This window comes from Dermacentor andersoni, chromosome 7 (genome assembly GCF_023375885.2).
Source record: "Dermacentor andersoni chromosome 7, qqDerAnde1_hic_scaffold, whole genome shotgun sequence".
In the NCBI taxonomy this organism is placed as follows: domain Eukaryota; kingdom Metazoa; phylum Arthropoda; class Arachnida; order Ixodida; family Ixodidae; genus Dermacentor; species Dermacentor andersoni.
Genome location: NC_092820.1, coordinates 39585405 through 39609020, shown reverse-complemented (window position 1 = coordinate 39609020; position 23616 = coordinate 39585405). Strand labels below are relative to the sequence as shown.

Genomic DNA, 23616 nt, shown 5'->3' with positions numbered 1-23616 from the left:
GAAAGAAAATCGAGAGCAGACGACAGCCTTTTTGGCGTTTAAGCTCGAGAGGCTTATCCTAAACACCAGAATAATATCAGTCATTGGTGAAACAATGTCATTCACGTCTTTCAGTCGCATCGCGTGTTGTTCTTTCTACTCCTCTCACTTAGGAAAGCTTCTACAGAGGTTTGTGGACTTGGGACAATAGTTTTCTTCCAACTAGCGGCCGCCTTAAGGTGCTCCGCTGCTACTGCGGAGTATTAAAGTCAACAGGGTCGCATGCAAAAGCCGGCCAGAAAGGCCTGGTATCGCAAAGTGAACATTGTGAAGCATGCACGACTTATTACAGCAAACGCCTCATTACAGCAAAGTCAGCGTTTGCATAGCTCGAACTTGTGCTCTCTGGCGGCACAGAGCTGGATCACGCAATTCACTCCGTTTGGACGAAGCTATGACATTTATTTCCATTAAAAAGATTAAGTGCATACGGTAAGGATTTCACTGAGGGTCTGAAGGAACTTCACATCGAGGCCGTGGTGCTTGCAGCACTCGGGTGACGACTGAAAAACTTGTTTTTCATTTATGTTAAACTGTCATATTTACGTTTACCTAACGTGTACGTGTGCGCAGCTCTTCAGACTCGCTTCTACTTAGCATTTGTGATAGTTCCGGCTTAACAACTTTTAATTCTTGCCAAGAAAAGTGGAATAAATATTTATAATGAAAGAGGGGAACAAGAAGGGCACAATCTCAACGGTGCTATTCACTGTATACGTACGAGAAGAATTCAAGCTATTTCACTGGGAATGCTTAGGAGTGAGGATCAAGGGCGAATATCTCGATAACCCTAGGTTTCCAGATCACATTGTCCTACTCAGCAACACTGGGGATAATTTGCAACAAATGGTTGTGGACTTTAACCGAGAAAGTTTAAGAGTGGGGTTGAAGAATAATAAGCAAAAGACAACGGTGGTGTTCAATAGTCCGGAAAGGGAACAAAAATTCATGGTCGCCAGTGAGCGTCTAGATTGAGTACAGGTTCATGTTTATGTAGGTCAGTTACTCCCCACGGACTCTTTTCATTAGAAAGGAAGTGTACATGCAACGCGTTCTACTGCTAATAACACACGGGCAGAGACTTGGAAGTTAACAAAGAAGTTCTGGAACAAGTTAAGGGCAGAAGTGTTAGGTAATAGCAGTGTTAGATAATAGCAGAAGTGTTTGGGGTAACATTTAGAGACCGGAATAGAGCAGCGTGTATCAGAATGCTGACAGGGGTAGCCGATATTCTTGACCTTACGAGGGAACACTGGAACTGCGCAGGAAACATATTTCGTTGTGCAGGTAAACGGTTGATCATTAGAGTTATAGATTGCATTTTGCGGGGAAAAAAGGCATTGCTGCGCAAGATAGAAAATTAGGTGGAGTGATGAAATGAGAAAATTTACAGGCACAACTTGCATCCAGCTAGCCCATGGCAGAGGTAATAGAGATTAGCGAAATCGGCCCTTGTAGTGCAATGCACCGCAATTATGTTCTAAAAAATGCCAAATTCGTTCGGTATCTTAAGGCACTCTCGATCTTAAGTCGCAGTTCACTTCGTACTGCGAGGCCACATTCGGGTGTTTACCGAGCGGTGCCTGCCGCCTCCTTGATACCAACTCCCCAACCTATCCGCGTACGATATGTGCCGTGCCGGTTCCGAATAATGTGCATCAGTGTAGAAATATTACCTACTTAAACCGATTTGTTTCTAAACCAGCTCGCATATTGAACCGTTCTGTGAATTGTGTGCGGTTCTGCGCCGTATTCCGACGTGAGTTTGTTCTTTACTTGGTCCGAGGCATCGTCATGTCTTATCAGCGTAGCAGAAGCCGTGGGAAATCGCTGAACGCTGATACGACGTATAAGCTGGATAGGCAGTGATACATGCATGTGCGGATGTGCGAAGCGAAGTTTTGTGTCATACATGTGACAGTGTCGATAGGCACACCTTATTTCACCATTTGGTTTCCATGGCTGCTTTCGTAGGGCTCTGTGGTCTCGACGTATATGTTATGCGAAGAAAGCCCGCATTCCATCGTTGATTGGCGCTAGGAAACTCCAGCACCACGTGGGCAGCACCGGCCTACGAGGAAGCTGATATTGAGCCTATGTGCCGCGTGTGAACCGCACGTGAAACAGTGTGCTGCACGATGACATACCACACTGATGCACGCAACGGTGCTAGTGACCTTGCCTTAGTGCCATATGATCTATTTATTGTTTAGTTTTCATTTTTCCTAATTACTTGCGGCTATGGTGGTGAATTTGCGGCACGGGGTTCAGCAAGGCCAACGTGGCCAGTAATTTCTCTGCTTCACCGTCTCTTTCTTCGCCAAATATGTCACCATGTGCTCATTAGCCCTGTCGTTTGAATAAATGTGAAAATAATGCGACAATTCTACTGCGATTCTTTGGATGGCGGTGTGATGAACGGGCAAGAGCAGTTGCGCTTCTAGGTGCAGTATAGGATATAGCCTCAACTACAGATGCATGACGGGCGATCATGCTGTCAGTGGACTCAGCTGCTTTGTTTCCTTGACATTTAATGGGAGCGTGCTTCATTGACGCTCTGACAAATACCATAAGTGCGCTGCCACTTCTGTTGAGCCCTTACTTAGTATAAGAACGTTTCGTTAAGAAATTGCGTACGTCCGGCACAGCTCAATGAATTTTTCACTACAATTGCAACAACATAGCCAATAAGCTCTTGCGGTGAGTGCCTAAGAGCTGAAAAAAAGTGCTATTGATTTGCCAGTCCTGGAGCAATACGGAGGTTAGTCCTTCATGCACCAGCGACTGAGCTTTAAAAGTAGCCCTGAATGTTCCTGCAACGTATTCTCCGTCCGTGAGAAGAGACCAAGGTGGCTCAATACCTGAGGTTGCTGCCGCCTTCACCCACTTCCATGAATATGTTGTTCGGATGTTGTGCGACTAGGTCCGTCAGGTGTACCTTCACCAACGCCTGCCTGACTTCCTCGTCGGAGCAAGTGCACGTGGGATCCAGGACTTCCCGCAGCGGTCCTCGCATTAAGCATGGGTCCTAGGAGAACGAAAAGCCGCAAAAACCAAGGAGATTGCTTTTATTTATTTTCACAAAATAGTACAACAGCTGTGAAAAGGATTCGGAATTATAATAAGCATCTGAGTTAACTACAAAATATACTCAAGCCTCTGATACTTTTGTAATAAATCCTCCCTACCCCTGCAATGTAGCCACAAGTGCTGGAGGTTAACACCAGGATGTTAAACATATCCATACAATGGGCAATTGAGTGAGCCGCGACCAAAGGTTGAGGTTTTAAAGTAAACCGCCAGGGGATGTCGATTCTCTACAACTATGATGCTAGAATGCTATACTGAAAAACATGTACAACATACATGATTAAATCAAGCAGGCTAGCTGACTATTTCTCACCGCCTTGTGTCAAAGCGGATGCCACTACATTATCATCGTCATCATCATTATCATCTTACGACTGAGATTATAAAACAAACTCTACATCTAAGTTGTAGGGAAGACTGATAGTTCGAAATTTCTAAAATATTTTTCAAATGGAGCATACACAAAGAGATGCAAGAGTACGTCTCTACTTCGCATTGCTTTGAGCTGGCGTATGTTGGCTGTGCTTTGTCTTTCTCGGTAAGACTGGTCCTCAAGCCAATACAGCCGATTTATAAGATACTATGTAAGTGTTTCTTCTAGCTGAACGTCATTGAGAACTGTTGTTATGCGTATATTAAAACTTGCCCGCATCAACAACGTTTTATGTGCGTATTTTTTGTGAGCTACGGTTACGTGATGGAACAATTCATTCCAGTTATCAGCCTTTTGCTCAAAGCAATGACCACAGCACAGAGGCATTGTTATAAAACGACCACACCTTCTCTGGAAGTTCAGTCGTCCGGAAAACCAGATGCTTTATAGACGAAGTGCTGCAGAGAACTGCCGTTGCGAGAGCCGGACATGAGGCGAACGAGGCGCGTGGCGCCTTCTCGCTGTGGGCGTCTGCTTGGCGTTGCGTACCCGAATAGGCACGGCAGGTATCAAAAAAATTATATTGTTCGAAAAATATAGTTAACAACAATAATTTCACTGAAATTTCAAAATGATGCGTTGGGTATATTTTAAGGACGTTTAGCTGATGTCATAGTTTCGCTTTACGTTTCTCAGCAGCCTGAACATTTCAATTAGGTCCCGTTAAAGGAAAGTACTCTGCCACTTTTGTCGAATTCGCCACAGTACTCTAAGTTTCCAGCGGTGTTCCAAATCAATGCTTTTCAAACATCCACGAAATCATAATAATTACCTAATTTTTTCAAGAGATTTTATTTGTAAGCTGCGGCGTTCATTCAGTTATGCAACACCAAGCAGATGCCCATGAGAAAGGGAGCTAGGCCTCTCGCACGCCTAAATTCCAGGATTTTTGGAAATGATTTCTGGCAGCAGTACTTGAAGGCGCTGATAACGGTTGAACATGCTTTTTGGAAGCTGTATTATTCAGTGGTTTCTCTTTACGTCCGCGTGGCTGAAAATCAAGCAGTCGAACTTATATATTGTACGTGTTAGAGGTCATTTCCAACGATGAATGAAAACGTGTTAGGCGCCGTTTCAGAATCTGCGCAACTAAATTTTTCAGAAGTGCATTCCTCGGAGATATTCATTATTAGTGAATAAATGTCGATTCGTCGTTTTTTATAGAGAATAAATTGGCACCGGCAGCTTCCCTAAGAGTGTAATCCAGGGCTGCACAACTAAAACTATTTAGGACCACGACGGACTTCTCCGAGGCAAACGCAAGCCTTACTTTAGTGGATATGTTGCACCTCTTGTTGCGGAAACCAGCCTCTCTTTTGATTAGCGTCATTGCACTCGCTCCTGTCTTGAGCATGCATTGATATACCAAGAGGGTCAATGCTGACAATACTCGGCTTTCGTACTTATCATCTGATGCCAGAAATTACTGCAAAGGCGCCATTTTCAGTTTTTAAGTATGAGAAGGGCAGAAAATGTTACTAATTTTTCCATTAGAATGAACAACATTTCTGTATCTGATAAACATATTGTGAATCGGCTAGCAGCTTGTCAAGAGATTGTCCCGCCATGCCTCGGCCACCTTTATAAGAACTGCTTCACTGCCGGTGACGAGCGGCATCTTATTTCTATCGGTCGATTAAGTAGCTGCGAGAAAAATCATTTGGCTATAATATTCTTAGACCGAAAAATCTTGATCGAAGCTGACTCCCGACACACTGCCGTGTGAGGAAGTCTTTGTGAAGGCGCGACACGCACGAAACAATATAGCACCGGTTTTGAGCCGCTTCCGTCTGCTATCTTCCTGTGAAATAATTGCAAAGATGCGAGTTCGAATAAATAATCAGTGCTGCCCGGGTTCGCACCCTTGAAGTCGTAAACTGCACGCAGATATTTCGAAGTCGCATCCCTTTTCTTTCGGTCTCCAAAAAAAAATATGCCAGCAGCCACACGTATATTATGGTATTGGAAACAACGATGAATTATGTCGTGTGTCGTGTCTGGCTACGAAGTATATATTTTTTTCACCAATTGTATCAGAAACCATCCATAGAAGTCAGACTTCGTTCGCGGCCTGCATACTGTGCAGCATTAGTGTAAGTGGGTAAGAGAAAGTCATTTCTTTTCTTGCCTGTTGTATAACTGTGATGACAGACCGCAAAGTCCGAAGCGGGACGGATTGTATGTCGACTCCATCAATGAAAATAGATCCAGCAGAGGGTCTCAAGACACGGAGCAGTGCCATCATAAGCGACGATTTTCCTGCTCCGGTGCGTCCGACAACGCCAACCTGTAAATGGGTGTAGTGCCGCCATTAGAAAGCAATTCCTCTCACAATGTAGCATATAAGAATGAGCTCGTAAAACAAGACCTTTAATTTTATACACCCGAGCCTTTTGTTACTCTTCATGAGTATTAGATCACAGTAGGCATCACAATCGCCCAGCATGTGATCGCAGCGTTTCTGAATAGGTTATCGTTTATTTTTCATGTAGAGCAGAATGTCACGCGAGCCCAATTGTTTTAAAAAATTGTAAACTACTTATATTTTAAATGCAAGCTTAGAAAGGTTTTTTCTTATTTTTTGGTTAATTAAACCATAATTAAATTCACATGAGTTGCCGCAGCCTTTGCCTCGGCGTTTGTGCGTTTATAAGTAAAAACACGGGCTGAATTCACAAAGCTTTTCATTCGTAAGTGCTGTCTTTCATTGGCTAATAATATGGCTAATAATATGTCGTATATCAATATTGGTTGGCGCGAACGCTTTAACATGAGGGCACGTTGTGAATACCAGCTGTTTTACCTTTCTTTTTTCTTGTTAGCTACGTCTTACAGCGCTAACGCATTTTATTTGGCTATCTATTACTCTGTTACACATAAACGTTGTTCGGTGCCCGGGAACGTGTCTCGCAGATATGTGGGTTTTCGTATCATGCTAGTGGACATTGGTCATCCATAATAAAAGAAAATGATGTTGAATTCAAATTAAGAATATTCTCATGTAGTAGAAACGGTGAATAATAAAGCGGCAACAGCGTGAATGACGAAACTAACTTTTTATTGGGCGAACTTGTTCCCACAAAAGCAAGTTACGCTCACAGCACAGTGATAGCGGTGAACAAGGTCGGCGATCGTTTAAAATCTGATCTGCTGGTCAAGTGTGTTGGCTTTTACACACGAGCCACCGAACGTTCCACAGTAATCGCTGGGGCCCGCCTGTTTTCCAGAAATTTCTACGCCATTCGCGTCACGCATACATGCAATCAGATCACACAAGATTCGGTGACAACAGCCAGCGGATAGAACCATGGATCACATTCTAGAAACTTCCGATACATGCAGGCGCGTCCCACGCTGAGCGATAACATTTGTGAGACGGCGAAAAGCGCTCACCCGAAAAAATAAACAAGTCCGCGTGTCAATGCCCCCCTCTCAAAAAGCATCGTGCCGATGCTACAAACATAACAGGAGAGCGAAAGACAAAATTGCACATATCAAATAAACAAAGTGCAAAGTAACAGAGTCCAAAAAGAAGGAACTTCCAAAGGTCACCTAGGCAAAGTCCCCAAGTAGATTAGCGCTGGTAGAACGGCTTAAGTCGCACAACGTGGACTACACTCTAAAAAATTTCACGCCTAATCTCGCGCTACATTGTAAGCTTAAGCGTGAAAGGCATGCGAATAAGGCACGGAAGACGTTTAATGCGCCACGTGACCGGAAATAGCCATGACATCTCTTCATGTAAGCGTGAGGACATGACTATGTGCCATGGCTCGGTCTTGAGCGAGCGTGAGCAAGCCGCGTATGCGTGAGAAACAGCAATCACACGCTTAACATCCCGCGAAACGCTCGCGCAGGAGCTTTCCATCACGCATATAAAAATTCGAATAGGGGAGCCGTTATTTATCACACGACCTCCACGGAACTTGGGCGAATGAGAAAGACGCTCTGCGCCTTCTCACCCCCCTGCAGAGAATACGAAACTTTTCTTAGACAGGCTGACTAAGAGCGTGCTATCAGCAATTTTTGGCGTGGATTCTTCGGCGGTGGTGGTGATAAACGTTATTGAAAGGGGAAGGGTAAAGGGGGACGTGGGTGAGGGATTGGGCTCAAGTAAGGCCCTGCCCTGGGCCTGCTTGGCCTTCTCTGCCCAGTCCACCAGTTCAAGCTGTCGGTCGACGTCCCCGGAACTGAGCGAGGCTCTCCAGTCAGTCTCACTGCTGACGGGGGGAAGAGAAAACGGGAGCGAGGTGCATTCCCACATTATGTGTGTGAATGTTCCTGTTTCTGAGCAGAGCATTGGAGCTATGTACTCCCATGAACGAACGTTGTGGCACTCCGCCGAGGAGTGTCACAACGTTGTGACACTCCTCGGCGGAGTGTCACAACGTTCGTTCATTGGAGTACGTAGCTTTTGGCCTAATTCTGAAATTTATCGTGCATCGCCACGTTCACCTCGACGGACATGTGTTAGTCATCTCGTGTCGCAGCGAAAACACAACAGTGCTTCGTCATTCGTTGGATATAACAACAAATCCTCCACGGTAAGTGAATTCTAACTGAGGTGCACATTCTGCGTACATGACATGCTGTCGCCAGGAAGTCGTCGCGGCGCTTAGCCGACACGATTGTCAACGGACTAGGCAAGCGTGCTGTGTCTCGCTGTCAATTGAAAAAGCCAGTCGTCGCGATAACTGCATGTGATTTTATCACTTGCCGCTGTCCGCAAGAGCGTTGTAAATCGCAAACGCTGCCAGAACCATCGTATTTTCAATAAGACGTGAGGCAAGAGGACGCTTAAAATGATTTGTTCACCAGCCCATGATCCAGAGCCTATACAGAGCCTGCTTAGCATGCGTTTTGTGTTTTTGAATTTATTCAGTTTGGCAGTCTACTGTCTATGGAACGCTGTTGAAATAAGGAGTCGCATAACAGAAGGCGTCATTTTGCTGGCGGCATGCTTTCGTTATAAATAAGCCACGCGCTTGTCGGTGTCTCAGGCATGGGCAATCTGCGACCACTGAATTTACGTGCAGCACCAGTGCTAGTTAGAAACATTGCCGCAGGCATTCAGCTGCATGCTGCTAGAGGTCAATTGGGTGCGTTATCTTGAACTTACTGAAAACGCATGAGGAATCCCTGTTTTATGCTGAATAAAGTATAAACCCCATTATAAGCGATCTTGCGCGCGACAGCTACAAGCGATGCGATGCAGATGGCTGTCGCGTTCGCTGGTTGCCTACAAGTCATACTCCTTGCGAGCGACGATTTTGAGCGATGCCTTCCCGGTGTTGCCGGTACGAGGGCTACAAACACGCGTTGAAAGTAGCGTGACGCGTGCCTTAGTAATTTAAGTTGCTGTATTTTACTGTAATAGGTTAGATAAAATATTTCCGTAGGTATTGCAGTAGGTTCTTATCCTTGCACGTATAAAAATTCAATCGTTTGCTCGTTTCGCGCGACAATGGGTAGTATTTGAGCAATGTGCATCCAGTTCCGGCGTTGCGCTGTTCGTTAGTCGCTCATAACACTTCCGGGAGAAAAGCGGCGATTTCTAGATTTCCAGAACAGAGCGATCTGTTCAAACGACGGCCCGTCTTGTCGTTCGAAGGCGTCGCTCGTCGCTGTCACGCACCAGATCGCTCTCATTGTGTTTAGCCCTAAGGCTGAACTTATCTTGCTCATGTATTGAAATGGTTTGATTATATGTCTGATTTTATGTCTCCTGTTGCGGTTTTCGAGCACGGTGCAAATCTGAAAGGGTGGTTATGTCTACGAATTCGGTGAATTGTCAAGGAGCGATTTATGCATGGACATCAATTGTAACGGCTGCTGTGTAGAATTACAATTGCAGGGGCGCTTTGCATACACGTGTTGTTTTCGATGTGCCTGTGCATTTGCTAATATGAGTTGGTGTTTCAGAGTTAAAACATATGAACAGCTTAATCGCCCTTCCTCTGGGGGTTACAAGTGTAATGTAAACATCTTGCTACTGCATTGCAGAAGAAAATCTGTTTATTGCTTTATTATTTTTATTACAGAAATAAAGTATCAAAATAAAACGTTGCTTTAATTCCGTGTTACCAGTCGTCTGTCGTACACAAAAAAATGAGTTGGTCGAATAAACTAGTAACTGCGTTCTAACTGCAACTTTTACATCTCTTCAAGAAAGTAAAATGCTAGATTTCAAACTTCAGCAGTAGTGGAGTCTCTCAAAAATGAACTCCATTGCGCACCTCATGTATGAAGATACGTTCATGCCTTTTAGTATTCTTAGATGCAGGCCGCAGTGAACTTTCTTATTATTCAAATGCGGGTAAGCTTGCCATAACAGGCCTTCTTGTATTTTCTTATAGGCTTTTCCAGTCATACCTATGGAACTGGAGGACCATATTTTCATCCCTACTGAACATCATGTTTGCAGCTATGATCCTCAAATATGGCTTGAGCAGTGGCACATTCATTGATGGTGCGGGGGGCACACTGGTCACGTGCTTAGGATGAGTCAGAAGTGGTGTTTTCGACACACGAGGCTGACAAATCTATGACATCTGAAAATGGCCAATATTCTAATTATTAGCGGGAGAATTTTAGCATTGGTGCCCAACTAGGATGAACTGTCAGTTATTTATTTTTTGTTTAAATCTAAAAATTATAGTTAGTTTAGTAGTTGCCTGTTGCAGTGATTTATTCGTATCGCATGCATTTGAGTAGGAAGAGTAAGAGCTAAGACTTTCTTTTAGTACCATGACCTTGACTGTGTTCATATTGTTTTGCACCATGTCCTCGTGTTGACTTTTGCACACGATATTTTTCAGGCACCCGCTTTATATAAAGCAAGAAGGCAGCTGCAAGGACACAAGGATGTCAAAGAGCCAGCCCAGTGCGACTTCACGTAGTGCAGGGGAGTGCACGCCATAGAATCAAGATACATTGCCATATGATTTGGACAAAAAACTTGAATGTTGGTATATTGGTTGTGCCATTTGACTAAATGTCAACAAAATCAAGATGCAGTATGTCCCACCAAGATGCAAATTCTGACGTGCTCTATGTAGTCATCTTAACATGGTATATTTATGTAATGTCTCTGCTGGGAAAGTCAAAATCAAGTATGCTCTCTGTAGACAAACACATAGGAGCAAGTGTCATTGAAAAGTAAGAAATGTGTTTAGAAGAAGCTGATTAGTTGTCAGAAGTGGCTGCTTTTTGTCTTGCCTCTCAACAGATATATAAAAATAGTGGTACAATGAAATTGCATATTCGCATAGTGACATGGTACGTACTTGCAATGAGCACAGCGCCTGTGTTCACTATAAAAAGTAACAGCTGATGCTTAGGTGCTTACATACATTTAACTTTTAGGAGCTTTATTAGCCTACATTTAACACCATGTGAACGCAAGGATGCAAATACAAACCACTGTAATTGTAAATTTTTAACGCTGACATGAAGCAGGCAGACTTTCATGTCTTCCTTTTTATGTATTTTTTCCACCTAATTTTAGAAGTATGGCTTCCTTTTAGGTTCCAGAAAGGGGAAGCATTGGGGGAAGAGAATCCCATGTTTAAGAAGTCATTATCATTTACGTGCATGCTAACGAAACCAGTTCGTTAGAACCGCTCGTGCCTCCTGAAGCGAAAGCAAGGAGCAATTAAGGCCTTTAACTGTGTACGCCGTGGTGCACACCATACGCCTTAGAAGCTGGAAAGTCACTTGGAATTGAAAATTATTTGAAAAATGTAAAATTGTGGTTTCTCCAATCTACTTGCCAACCAAGTATGCTTTTGGAGGTAGAGATGCGTTCAATGCAAAGAACTGCTGAAACCATCTGAGTAGAACACTTGTTCATCAATTTGCTGATGGGAACATATTGTGTTAAGCAAAAGCCCCTTAGTTTCATGGCTTCTGTTTACATAATTCTTCTGGGCTTAAGGTAAAGTGCACAGTGAGGCAATGTATTAATCTTCTTAGACACATATGTACTTGTTTTGAGACGATTCTGTGAAGTGCGATAATTTTTCTTACTTTAGCGAATCGTAAACACTTAATAAGGAAAAACGCTCTGACTCCATGTAGTTGGTTCATTATGTAAGTATATGCAAAGTCGCATGCCATATCCACGTGCATGGAAGGGAGATGTGAAACAGGATGGTGCCATTCTCAATTTATGTTTTGCTTCTTTGTTTGTCTTTTTTCGTGCACTTCCCTGCCTGCACTTATGCTGATGTCGCCTTTGATGCCTCATATCCATCACATCTGATTATTGGTTCCCATCTCAAACCACGCTATACTTTAGTTAGGTTGCGTATTGAACGTGTCACAATAATTTATTATGTAAATATGCAAGCTGCTCCTCAGAAGTATAGCATTCCTACCGTAAACGGAATGAAAAGCTACTGTATATGAGAAGAAATCTGATGCGCCAGATTTTAATGCCAATGCCCCTTGCAGTTTTATACTCATTTGCTGCACACTAGATAATATTGTAAATTTAATTTTATTTATTTTTGAGAAATTCTAACAGATGAATCCCAACAGCACCAGGAAACTACTTTCGTGAGGAGGCCAACCGAATAGGAAATACAATACGCTTCTGTACCAGTTGGAGACCGGGCAAGATATTGCTGCAGAACCAAGAGACACACATAGAAACAATGGGGTGAAGGCCATGCATCAACAACTTTATGTGAAATATAAGCAAAGCTACCTAAACCTGCAGCCCCACATGAGAATATGCAACACATTTCTAAATGCACTGTACTCTCAGTCAGGAACATCCTTACGCTGTACAGGACGTTATCAAAAGAGCTGCTGTCTTAGAATATGGCACACAAGAATGTTTCTAGCACAATTTATCTACATTACCAGCCCCATGCTTAGCAGCTCATCTGGTAACCTCTGCCATATCAGTGCAGGCGTTTTGGGCCAGAAATGCGCTTGTTGGCCAGTAATGTGGTGTATATTTCTCTTCGATCATAGTGTTATTACTTTGTGAGTTCGCACACGTTTGTTCTATGTTTAACTTTCCATTGTATACATTATTTTTGAAAAAAAAAGCGGAGCCAATTCAAATTTAAGGATCCTTCTGCACTGTAATACTGATGAAACTTTAAAGAATATACTTATGCTTTACTACAAGATGTGTTCTAAAGTTCATGGGCATCGTTGTAATATGATTTTATGTGTTTGTCAGTATTTTCTCAAAGTATTATTCAGTTTGTCTTGTGACTGATCAATAAAGATTTTTGACCTTTTAAGAGAGAAAAAGATTGATTTGAGTAACTTGGCGACTACAGATTACATCCCTTGACCAAGCATAAGGGCAGAAGCTGCTTATGAAGTGCCCCAAATGTCAGTATTGCAAATCCTTTCAAACGTGACCATGGATCTACATCATGCTTTCGCACTGTTGGGAAGAGTACTAGCACTCTGTTTTGAAGGAGTACAAGCACTCTGTTTGGGGGAGTAGAAACACTCGGCTTGGAGGAGTAGAAGCACTCGGTCTGGGGGAGTACTATTACCCCTGTCGACAGAGTATTAGCACTCTGCGGAAGAGTACTAGCACTCGCTTGCGGTGGAGTAACAAAACTCTGTCAGGAGGAGTTGACCTACTCTCTCAAAGAACGTCGATGTACTCTCTAAAAGACAGTGAAATATGGGACAAGCAGATACTCCCTCAAAGAGAGTGCCCGGAACCCGCTTTGTTTTTGGAGTGTTTATTTGAGAGTGTAGAGTGTATTTGTTTTATTGTTTCCCCGCTGGCATTCAAGGTACGTCAGGACGGATTGTTGAACGGTAGATGTGAGTCTTGGTCAATAATGTGTTTACCTCACCCTACATAGCGTTTGTTTGTAGCCCAAATGACCGGATGTTGCTTCACCTTGGCATGCCTATAATACTTCACTCCTGAGAAATGTTGGGACGACGAGTAAATAGGTGTTTCCGTTCGGAGAGAAGTCGGCCTTTTAAAGGACGTCGTTAGGCAAGAAAAATGATGGTAGTGCTCTTGCAAAAAGCCTCGGGAAAACGGAAGTGCGACCCCCAAGAAACATAATGGCTTGCGATTCCTGGTCGTCGCGTTGCTGCTGTGCGATGGTAGCTGTGTTTACAACTCCGACCAAAGCTGCACCGTCGTCATCTTCCACAGCGGCAGATTCGAATGGAGCGCGAGAAAGGCAATCACCATCTGCATGCCGCTTTCCCGATTTTTAGACAATAACCATGTCGAATTCTTGAAGCCTAAACCTCCCGCGCGCCAATTGTCCTGATGGATCCTTTAACTTCATTAGCCAACAGAGGCAATGGTGGTCATTGACAACATTAAAGTAGCGGCCGTAAAAATACAGGCGAAACTTCATAACGGCCCACACCACCGCAAAACACTCTTATTCCGTGGTGGAGTAATTAGCTTCCTTACGGGAAAAGGTTGGCTTGATTACGCTATTACTCGCTAAGCACCGCCGTGCCATTGCACCAGTACTGCTCCTAAGTCGACATTGCTGGCGTCGGTGTGAATCACTGTCAGGGCATCTTCGTCAAAGTGTTCGAGGACTTCGGGCTTTTCAAAGCGTTGCCACAGCTCGTTGAACGCTTGTTGCTCTTCTTCACCCCAACGAATGCGACGTCGTCACTATACTTAATAGATATACAGAAAGACAGAAACTGTTTATTCTGACGTTTTGCAGACCGCTCTGTAATTTTCTAATTAGCATTGTTTCCCTAGCTTCGTTTCTTCAGAAGTTGGTTTATTAATCTTGACTAAAAATCTAATAAGGCAAAATACAAGAAATAGCGTGGCACACTAGATACAAAAGTGAGCAACATGCACTTGGTCGCGTCGTCTTAGACTGCATCGGCATATTTTTTTATTTCTGGCTAAAGTTAGCTGAAACAGCCTGTATACAATGACTTTTGCTTAGATATGGAGATTTATTGGACACTTATACGTATATTTAAATATATTGTTGCGAGGTTTTGTGGATACATGCAGTGAACTTTGTTGCAGAGACACTTTTTTGCTTTTTATTAAGCTTTATATTCGCCTTTGTGTATTCCATTGTACTTCGCATTTCTAATCTATATTTTGCAGAACTGCTGCTTTATATATGTGATCTCTGTTGCGACTACCATTTCGTTGCACTTAAAATACACGACCGGTGACAGCTGCTCCTGCGCAGTGCATTGGGACGAAGGACAGCATCACTCAGATTTTTCCGTGACCATTGCATATGTACAAAAATGTAAACAAGGTTCTTGAATGACAAAGTTTCATAAAAATATTTGTCTTCAACTTGTTCATTTCACGGCTTTTACATTTATCATATCAGTGGTATGCACTGTTTGCTGGTTTTGCACTAATACAGTTTTCAAGTGTGTGTGATATTTTTCTTATAAAGAGACAAAAACATGGAAGCATTGATATTCGTTATTTCTGGACAATTTTTGGGACATAAGAATATACAGTTTTATGAAAAAATACATGGTTTATTTCTCTTGACAGTGCATAGCGTCCAAGAATTCGTTTGCAGCATCTATGGCAATGGCAATGCAGTTATTATTCATGTATTTGATCCCTCGGCATATTCTGTGGGGAGGCCGAGCTCCAACGTGAGCCCCCTCCTCAGCCCCCCCCCCCTCCCCCCCCGAACACAATTTCTGGCAACGCCACTGCTGGTGTCGCGTTGGTTGTCCCAACGAGCGCGAGGGAAGGTAGTTGGAAAGGTCCGGTATCTCGGTCACGATACGTGCAAAGACGGTAAATAGTGCCGGCTTCCCCGCAATGGAAGCAAACTGGACGTCGGTCGACGGAGCGCCACAAGTCCATCTTGCGAACATGTGGTCGATTGATGTGCAGCCTCTGCGACCAAGTAGGGGTAGTTGGCGTAGGGTACTAGGACGGCTTTTCCACGGTCACATAAGCTGGGGGGTCGGTGTGGCGTACGAAGGTGTTAACGACAGGTTGTGAAGAAGAGGCAGGAACGATGAGCTGTGCGGCGCTGAGGTTGGATGATGTACGGCCCACGCATAACTTACAGACCGCTGGTCTGGTAGTGATTCGGGCAAAGAAAACGCTTGCCTGATTTCCTGCCGTACAAACTGTGGGACAGAAGCCTCCACAGGCTCTTGCGAAGTCACCACAAGGTTGCGAAGCTCCTCTCGAACGACCTCGCGGCTGAGCTCACGCAGGGAGCACTCCTTGCTCGCAGTCAGTGCAGAGGCGCAGATCGAGGTGTGGCTCGGTCGATCGTATTGCCGCCACCGTTGTTGAAGTGCGCGCTCGATCGTTGTAGCCTCCTTGATGAACTCCGCAACAGTTGTCCGGGCGTTGCGATGAAGAGCGGCGAACAGTTGCTCCTTCACGCCTCGCATCGAATGTGATTTTCTTCGCTTCAGGCATCGCGGGGTCAACTCGGGAAAAAATGCGGGTCATGTCCTCCGCAAACATAGCCACGCTCTCATTCGACTTTTGTATACGCAATTGGATGAGTTGCTGAGCTGTATGGCGACGATCTTTGTGGATGAAGGTATCCAAAAGTTGCTGCCGAAATTCATCCCAGGAAGACAGTGTGCCTTCCCGGTTGCCGTACCATGTACGAGCGCTGTCCGCCAGGGCGAAGTACACGTGTGAGATTTTCTGTTCCGAGGTCCAACGATTCGCCTTGGAGGCTCTCTCAAATTGTCCGAGTCAATCCTCGACGTCCTCAAAAACATCACCGTGGAAGGTCTCGGGATTCCGAGGGTGCTCAACAGACACCTGTGAAGCGCCTGCCGTTGCCATTCCTTCAGATTGAGGACTCCTTGGCTGGGGTAGTTTGAAAGGGCTAATACCTCGCTGTCGGTAACTGTAGCGGTGGACAGGCGTATCCACGGCCTGGACAGGTTGTGGGTTCGGACTGGAAGTGCTGTTGCGCAGAGGAGTCCCGAGCATGAGATGTTGGAATCCAGCAACTCCACCAGTGTCACCTCGTCAAAAACACAGGACGCAGGACGAGGATGCGAAAAACAAAACAAGTTTCTGTATTCAAAGACCACCAGAGCTAACGCGCCAACTACGTCTTTTTTCCAAAAAGGATCGTGGTTGCTGCTCATGGCTCTCAATTCGTTTTCTTATCTTTCTTTGCTGTCCTTTAGTCGTGACAATATATAGGTAAGTCATCTTTCAATGTTAGTAAAGGGTGCCTATTTGTCTATTTGTCATGATTTCCGGTGTCTGAATATATTATGTGTGGCACCGGTGGCAGTTGCCAGCCTGCTCCTAGCTTTCCCGTTCCTGTTAAACGTATATATGGTTTGAAAACAAATAATATTAATATTATTAATTTGCCTTAGTGGTGTATTTTAGTTCAAAGCGAGAACCTCGTGCTTTACGAAGTTTGGAAGCCGGGCTGTTGAATCCTTCTGAATTGTTCAGTTTATTGAGGTCAATTACCAGACTCCCACGATTATAACGCGAGCTTACTTTATAAAGTTTCGAGTGGGAGCGTGCCTCGCGTTATATTCTGGTTCATGATCCAAATGTGTTTGGTTTTCTCCTAATTTTATGCCAGACAGCTCGTCATGCTCTCCGTGCCACGGCCACTTCGCCTCAGGCAAAGGTGGTGAGCTTCGAGTTGCCACTGTGCATTTCGCACCGTGTTTCTTCCCATCATTAGAACGCTGTCAGTGGCGCGTGAATGTACTTACGGCGTATTAATCGCAAAATTGAGGAAGATGATCGGCGCTATTGCGCAGGTGCGTCAAGTGAGCGGTCTTCGAAGTCGCGCGGTGCACCAATTCGCAATCCGTGAAAGGCCTTGGCGTGTTCCATTGTATCGCGGACACTTTTTGCATTACGCTTGTCCGATAACCTTGGTAGGTGCCATAGAGGACGACGCCGCTTTCGCCAACATTGTCAAAAGCGTCAGCTGTCGTACTTTTACTTAATTTTCCGATGAAAGGTTCGCAGTAACGATGAATGAAGCGCCAGCTGTAGCCTTATGCTTTTAAGCTTCGTTTCCTACTAACTTGCTGCATAAGTTCGCGGGATAAGCGTAATGTATTTTTTTTTTCTTTTCCGTATAGTCGAAAGTTACCACCACACCTTATATTTGTGTTCGCGGTATTTACGTGAATATACGGTATACACGTCAATAAGAAAAATAACTTTCCGGTAGTTTTCCAGCCAGTGACAGTGCCCGATATTTTTTCACACCTCACTCCGAAACGCTGTTACAGGCGACGTTCCGGCCGGACAGTTATGATTGCATCTGCGTTGGTCCGTGAGAGAATCGAAGCCCGGTATGTTGTACCCCTGTGATGGTGGTAATGCTTAGTGCCCAATTTAGATGCTCTGCATTGCGTGCGCTCCGCATTGGTATAAGTATATGCTCGGCAGAGATATTGCTGTTAGAAAAGTTGTTTATCGAAGTAAATAATCTCATACTACGAGCTTATCCCATGCGTTATTTACTGTGGTGAACGTTGGATCCGGGTAGCAATGCTACGAGAAGCAATATCTGACACAACTATACTCTCTCGCGTTGCTCACCACGAAGGGTCAACTGGAAATAAAATGGTATTTTCAGAGGTTACAAAGAGTGACCATAAATTCTTGGGCCTAATTTTGAAAGCATGCCGATGGCTGCATTAAAACGGGCTAAGGGAAATCACGTTACGAGCGCACTGCAAGCTTCCCGGCGAGCCGCACGCCGGCTGGCGATCCATTTTCTGCAAGTTGTACCAGTGAGGAGGTTATCCGCTGCGTGTCGCAGACGCCTCTCCGCTGGTCGGGCTAGTGCAGTATGTGCTGCTCATGGTGTACCACTGCCGATAAAGTGAAAACTCCCAATTTTGTCACCTATTTGTCGACTGAGAGTAACCTGCATCTCACAAGCGCTGCATGTGGGGTTGCAAGCACGCATCCTACCTGTAAACTGAATACCACTCAGAATTACGATATCTATTTATATCCTGCTGCGCATATTTTGCATTTTGGGCTTTCAAGAGAGGAACATGAGTGTAATCTGCCCGTCGCAAATGTACTCATGCAGCTTTTGATTTCCAGCTGCAAACACACCGATGCCCGACCAGCGAAAGGATGAGCAACAATTCGCGAGCCATGAGCCATGGATTTGGCACGGACACCAAGTAGTGGCGGAGGAACTTATTCGTCCGCCGACAATAGTTTCTCGTGGTAACCAGTTTTATGAATTCAAGTTATCGACGAGTTGTTTTCCACATGCTGACCACACCATCACCCGCTTGCTATGGCAAGGGCAGATAATATAAATCGCAATATCTCAAAGACGGCTCCTGCTGAATGTTTAATACGAAACATGATTTGCCTTAAGCACACGCTTCGCGCCTGTTGCAGGTTTTTGACTATCTATAGCACGATTCCCAAACCTCGTACACGGCGCCACGCGTACGGAATGGGAGGTGAAATTTACACTACGCACAAGCTGTGCCCACTTTGCGTATGCTCCGCCCAGTAATGAACTATTACCTCCAAATATACATTTTACAATATATTGATGTTACATTAACAATTAAACAGATTAACATGTCATTATTTACTGGTGGGTGACCGCTAAACCAGCATTTACCTCCCCCTCTACCCGCCCCCTTCCCACCTGCTCTGAATGACGGGTCGCTTCCCCTCCCTTGGCAGGATCCCTTCGAGTCAGGCTGTTTGGCAAAGCACACGAAAAAAGAACGTGTACTTAAGTAGTCAAAGGGAAGAATGATGTGCGAGTTTACAGCAGTGCAACTTCCGTCGTTGGCGTGGCGGCCGTGAGCTGTGCGATGTGAGCCAAGTGTTACCATGGAATCACTAGAGTGACTATAGGACTGAGGTAGTGAAATATATTAAATGTGTAATATAAAACAAAATATGTAAAATAAAGCAAGAATAATAAAGATGGGGGCATATAAACGCGTTTAGAACAAGTCTATAATGTGTTTGTTCTTATTAAAAATTTATATATTACTGGAATAGCACTGCGGGTTCAGTATGGCCTACATTTAATTTTGCGCTATTGCTTACAACACATCTGTTAAGGATAAAGAAATGCTTATCTTTAATAAAATAGGTGCGTTGTTTTGCCATGTGGGCAACTGTAATCTTCGATTTACCGTGCGGACTCAAGCTCCACGGATGTCATTCAAGGCTTGACTGATGAACGGCCCTCGACCGATCGCAGTGACACGGAGAGCCAACATCGCAACAGAAGTGCGAATTGTATGGATTGCCTTGGAGAAGACGCAATCACCCCTCGGTGTGAAAACTAACCGGTCAGCCATTTGAGTTGCCATCGATGCCGTGTGATAACCACTAAGCCAGTTATTAACACTGAAAAGGCAGCTTCTTGAAGTACTTATGCAAATGCTGCAGTTAAAGATTTAGATTTCTGAATGCCTACCTTCGTCACTTCTCTGAGTGCAGTTGGGGCGCACACCAATTTTGGGAAAGTGACAGCGTGTGCGTTGTAGAAGAAACCGCAGTTACGGAACCAGTGATGAGTGAAGAGCCACGGTACATAGTATCACCTTGCAATCTATTCAGTACAAAGATCAGTGACCTGTGTCTAGGACTCGAAGGACGTCATAGGTGCTGCAAAGCAGCAATAGGTGCAGTGGTGCAGGGTGTAAGCAGTATGGTGTTAGAACAGGGCATTGTATTAAATGCGAACTGCTTGGCATCCGAACGCAACAGGAAAGCTTACTATTATAGGTGAGGAAGATGCGTCCCCCCAAAGCCCGTTACACTTTCTTCTGGAAAGAAATCCTACTTTGTAGCCCTTGAGGACCTTCTACGGAACCTGTTAAAGCATCCTCAAATTGCTGCTTATGCAGGTGGCATCATGTACGATTTCAAGGACGGTGCATATTTTTCATCGCACCCAGTGCTAGCCCGATGTTGTAAAAATGTGCTTGCACTGAATATTTACTGGCATAATTTGGAAATTACGAATCCTATCGGAACGAAAAGGGGTGGCAAAGGCAACGTCACAGTATTTTATGTCAGTTCTAAATCTGCCTCTACACCTACGACCAAGTCTAAACCAAATTTTCCTGCTCGCAGTGGAGCATTCACGCTATTTGAAGTCATGTACTCCAAAATCTGAGCTTCTTGAGGACGCCATATTTGTAATGCATTGACTGGCAACTACAGGGACAGAGCTTGCTGCACCTAGTGAGAGGGCTTTGTTCCATGGGTTTGTTGCATGTTTCACATGTTTAACAGGGCTGATAACTCAATAGGAAATAAGTCAGTCCTACAATTTTGGTCTGCTCGTTCAAAACTCGTCGAACACGCAGTAGTAGCATCGCGCTTCAATAATTCTCTGACGAAGTCTTGTGACCACAAAGTGGGAGCCAGTTTCAGAGATCCGGCCAAGCCCCTGGCAGATTCCGGATACCCGATGCGTATGCTCACATCTGTCCCAGGTGACTTCAGCAGGAACCGTAAAAACGCATCAAATGGAAGCAGTGCCACTGCTAGAGTGAAGAAAGTTGCTGTGGTACCACACATTCATCGGATTTCACATAATCTCAGAAGAATAACGGCGAAATCTGGGATGGACATTGTTTTCTCTGCCCCTGAGCGTCTTCAGAAGCTATGCAAACAGGTTACTACAGAAAATAACAAAAGGCACGTAGGTCCTACTCAGTATCGCAAAGAATTTGTAACCTGCACTCATAACGTTGTCTATGCCATTCCACTTTTGTGCGGAAGAACGTATGTTGACTCAACCAGCAGATGCATCAATGAGACATTAAAAGAGCATCGACATAACGTCACTAGGGTATTCTCGGGTAATTTGGGCAGTCATTGTCGAGATTGTTCCTGAAAACCTTTGTTTTAAATTACCTACATTCTGTATAGCGCTCAAAGCAGGATGACAAGGGAAATTGTGGAAGCCTACGAAATTGCAAAATTACGGGAAAGGTGCGTGAGCAAGCCTTCAGTGTCGTTATCTGAAAAGGAGATATGGTTCCTCGGTTTCTCTTTGTAACCTTTGCAGTATATGTTTTCACCATGCCTTGCACACGTGTAGGGTTCCTCGACATGCACCACTGAATGTTTTTTTTTTCAGTCATATTTGTTTGTGCTCGTACGGTATATACCATCAATGCGTGCGAAAATACAACCTATAGTTAAAAGTGAGGCACTGTCTCTGTGTATCTGTTTCTTTCTACGTCCTTGTTCACTCGCTCTTATACACTCTATCATGGATTCTAACCAGCTAGCCCGCCAACGTGTTTTAACCAAACAATGTGACTGGGTTAAAAAAATCATTTGGTCGCAATATTTCTCGCTGTTGCAGAACATGCTCTGTGCGCATAAAAAGTGATGTCCGAGTACAGCTATCATTCACACTGCCCGCTAAGAAATAATCGTCAAATCGACATGCAGTTGGAAGAGATAAAAGCTGCTGCGAATCCCGAAGAAAGAAAGGCACTGCCACGGGAGTACGGTGTAAACGGGGATTTGGTTCTTAAACAATTCCCATATTTTCGCCTCACTATAGCTATGTTGTACGATCCCATGCATGTCCTCCTTGAAGGTCTCGTTCCGAAAGAGGTCACACAGTTTCTCAACGTTGCTGTGAAAAGGGAACGATGGTTTTCTCGCAACCAACTGAGTAATACTGTCAAAGAAGCCAAGTTTCACTCTTCTGTGTGACGAAGTGATTACCCAAGAGCATTTGAAACAGAGCTACCGTTAACTGCTTCCGCGAGCACACAATTAGTGCTAATCTTGCATTTCCCTTTCATTAAGCATCCTTTGCTGCCTGCAAAGGCAGAAATGTTCGTGAAATGTCTGGCCCTTCTCGCCCAGATTATACAGATTTCTTTATCACCTGTTGTGCATGCCGATACAGCCTGTGATCTTGAAGAGCCCATAGCAGATCATCATCGCCTGCCTGTACTGCATCTGTTATGGCTCTGACGCTCTAACGCTAAAGCATCACATATTATTACACATTCGAGACCAAATTGAGAATTTCGGCCCTGTGAGACACCACTGGACGATGAGGGTAGAAAGCAAAAATATTTTGCCTTAATTGATGAATTAGTTTTTGATTTCAAGAACATACCGTATTCAGTAGCAGGTTACTATCAAATGAACCAGTAATTTGGGCTCTGGCGTGAAAGGGGGGAGTCAAAGGCTTACAACCTTACAACCAGCACTTTTATCAAATGCAAAGCAGCTACTTGTTTTTGACAAGTGATCTTTAGTGGTCGGTATAAATGACTATGCCGAAAAAGTTGGCCTGTCAGTCAACGCTGTCCATGTGAACAACATGAAAATTCAGCCCATGGATATTCTCCTGATCGCAACTTCTAGTGGAGGAGCAATTTTTGTATGCATGCTTATGTCCACTGTGCACGACGATACCACTGCAAATGTGTTTGCCCTCACGGAAACAGATGCCACTAGGATTATTTGTTCGAACCAGGTTCTACACCGATGGCCCACATATAGGTACTCGGAGCTGACAGCATCTCGCCATTCCGCCTTCCCTTCAATTTTTGACCCATCTTTCTTAGGCATAATTTGCATAGAAAAGTATGTAGGTATTTATTTTACAACTCGATACGTTTACCGTAACTCATTTGTTATTCAGTGATGTATGATATGCCCTCTCTTACTCCTTTTGCTTCACAACTATAGGGTACAAAAATTCATCATCTTCACTGGTTATTTTTACACTTCAGTCACTGCTAACGTCTAGACATCATCGCCCTGCCACTATGTTCGTGAGAACTCAGTCCTTGTTTAATTAGAGAACGTACCACATGCTGTTTTCCCATGACGTGCATTCGCATGCAACGCACTTAAGAATTCCGTGAGTAAATAAGGGCAAGTAAAGGTGAATGTACGCATTATATTTATGCAGCCTTTACTATAACGCATAGTATATGAACTACAACGCACAATTTCTTTGCCATGCGCTTTCTCCACCACTTCCTTCACTAAAGCATTAGGTATAACACACAATGCCTGCAAAGTTGGACAACCTTTCCAGTGTGCGTCCCCATTCTTTTCCAGTCTCAATACATTG

The 23616-nt window shown here is 44.3% G+C and overlaps 1 protein-coding gene across 1 annotated transcript in view; it reads right to left on the bottom strand.

Annotated features, from left to right (window-relative positions):
- LOC126535396 (ATP-binding cassette sub-family C member 2-like) overlaps positions 1–23616 on the bottom strand; it is an 83012-nt gene that overhangs the window by 26418 nt on the left and 32978 nt on the right. The window contains exons 6-7 of the mRNA XM_050182278.2: positions 5691–5849; positions 2901–3067 (exon numbers count right to left, since the gene is read on the bottom strand). Of these exons, the coding sequence (XP_050038235.1) occupies positions 2901–3067; positions 5691–5849 (326 nt within the window). The remainder of the gene's footprint in view (positions 1–2900; positions 3068–5690; positions 5850–23616) is intronic.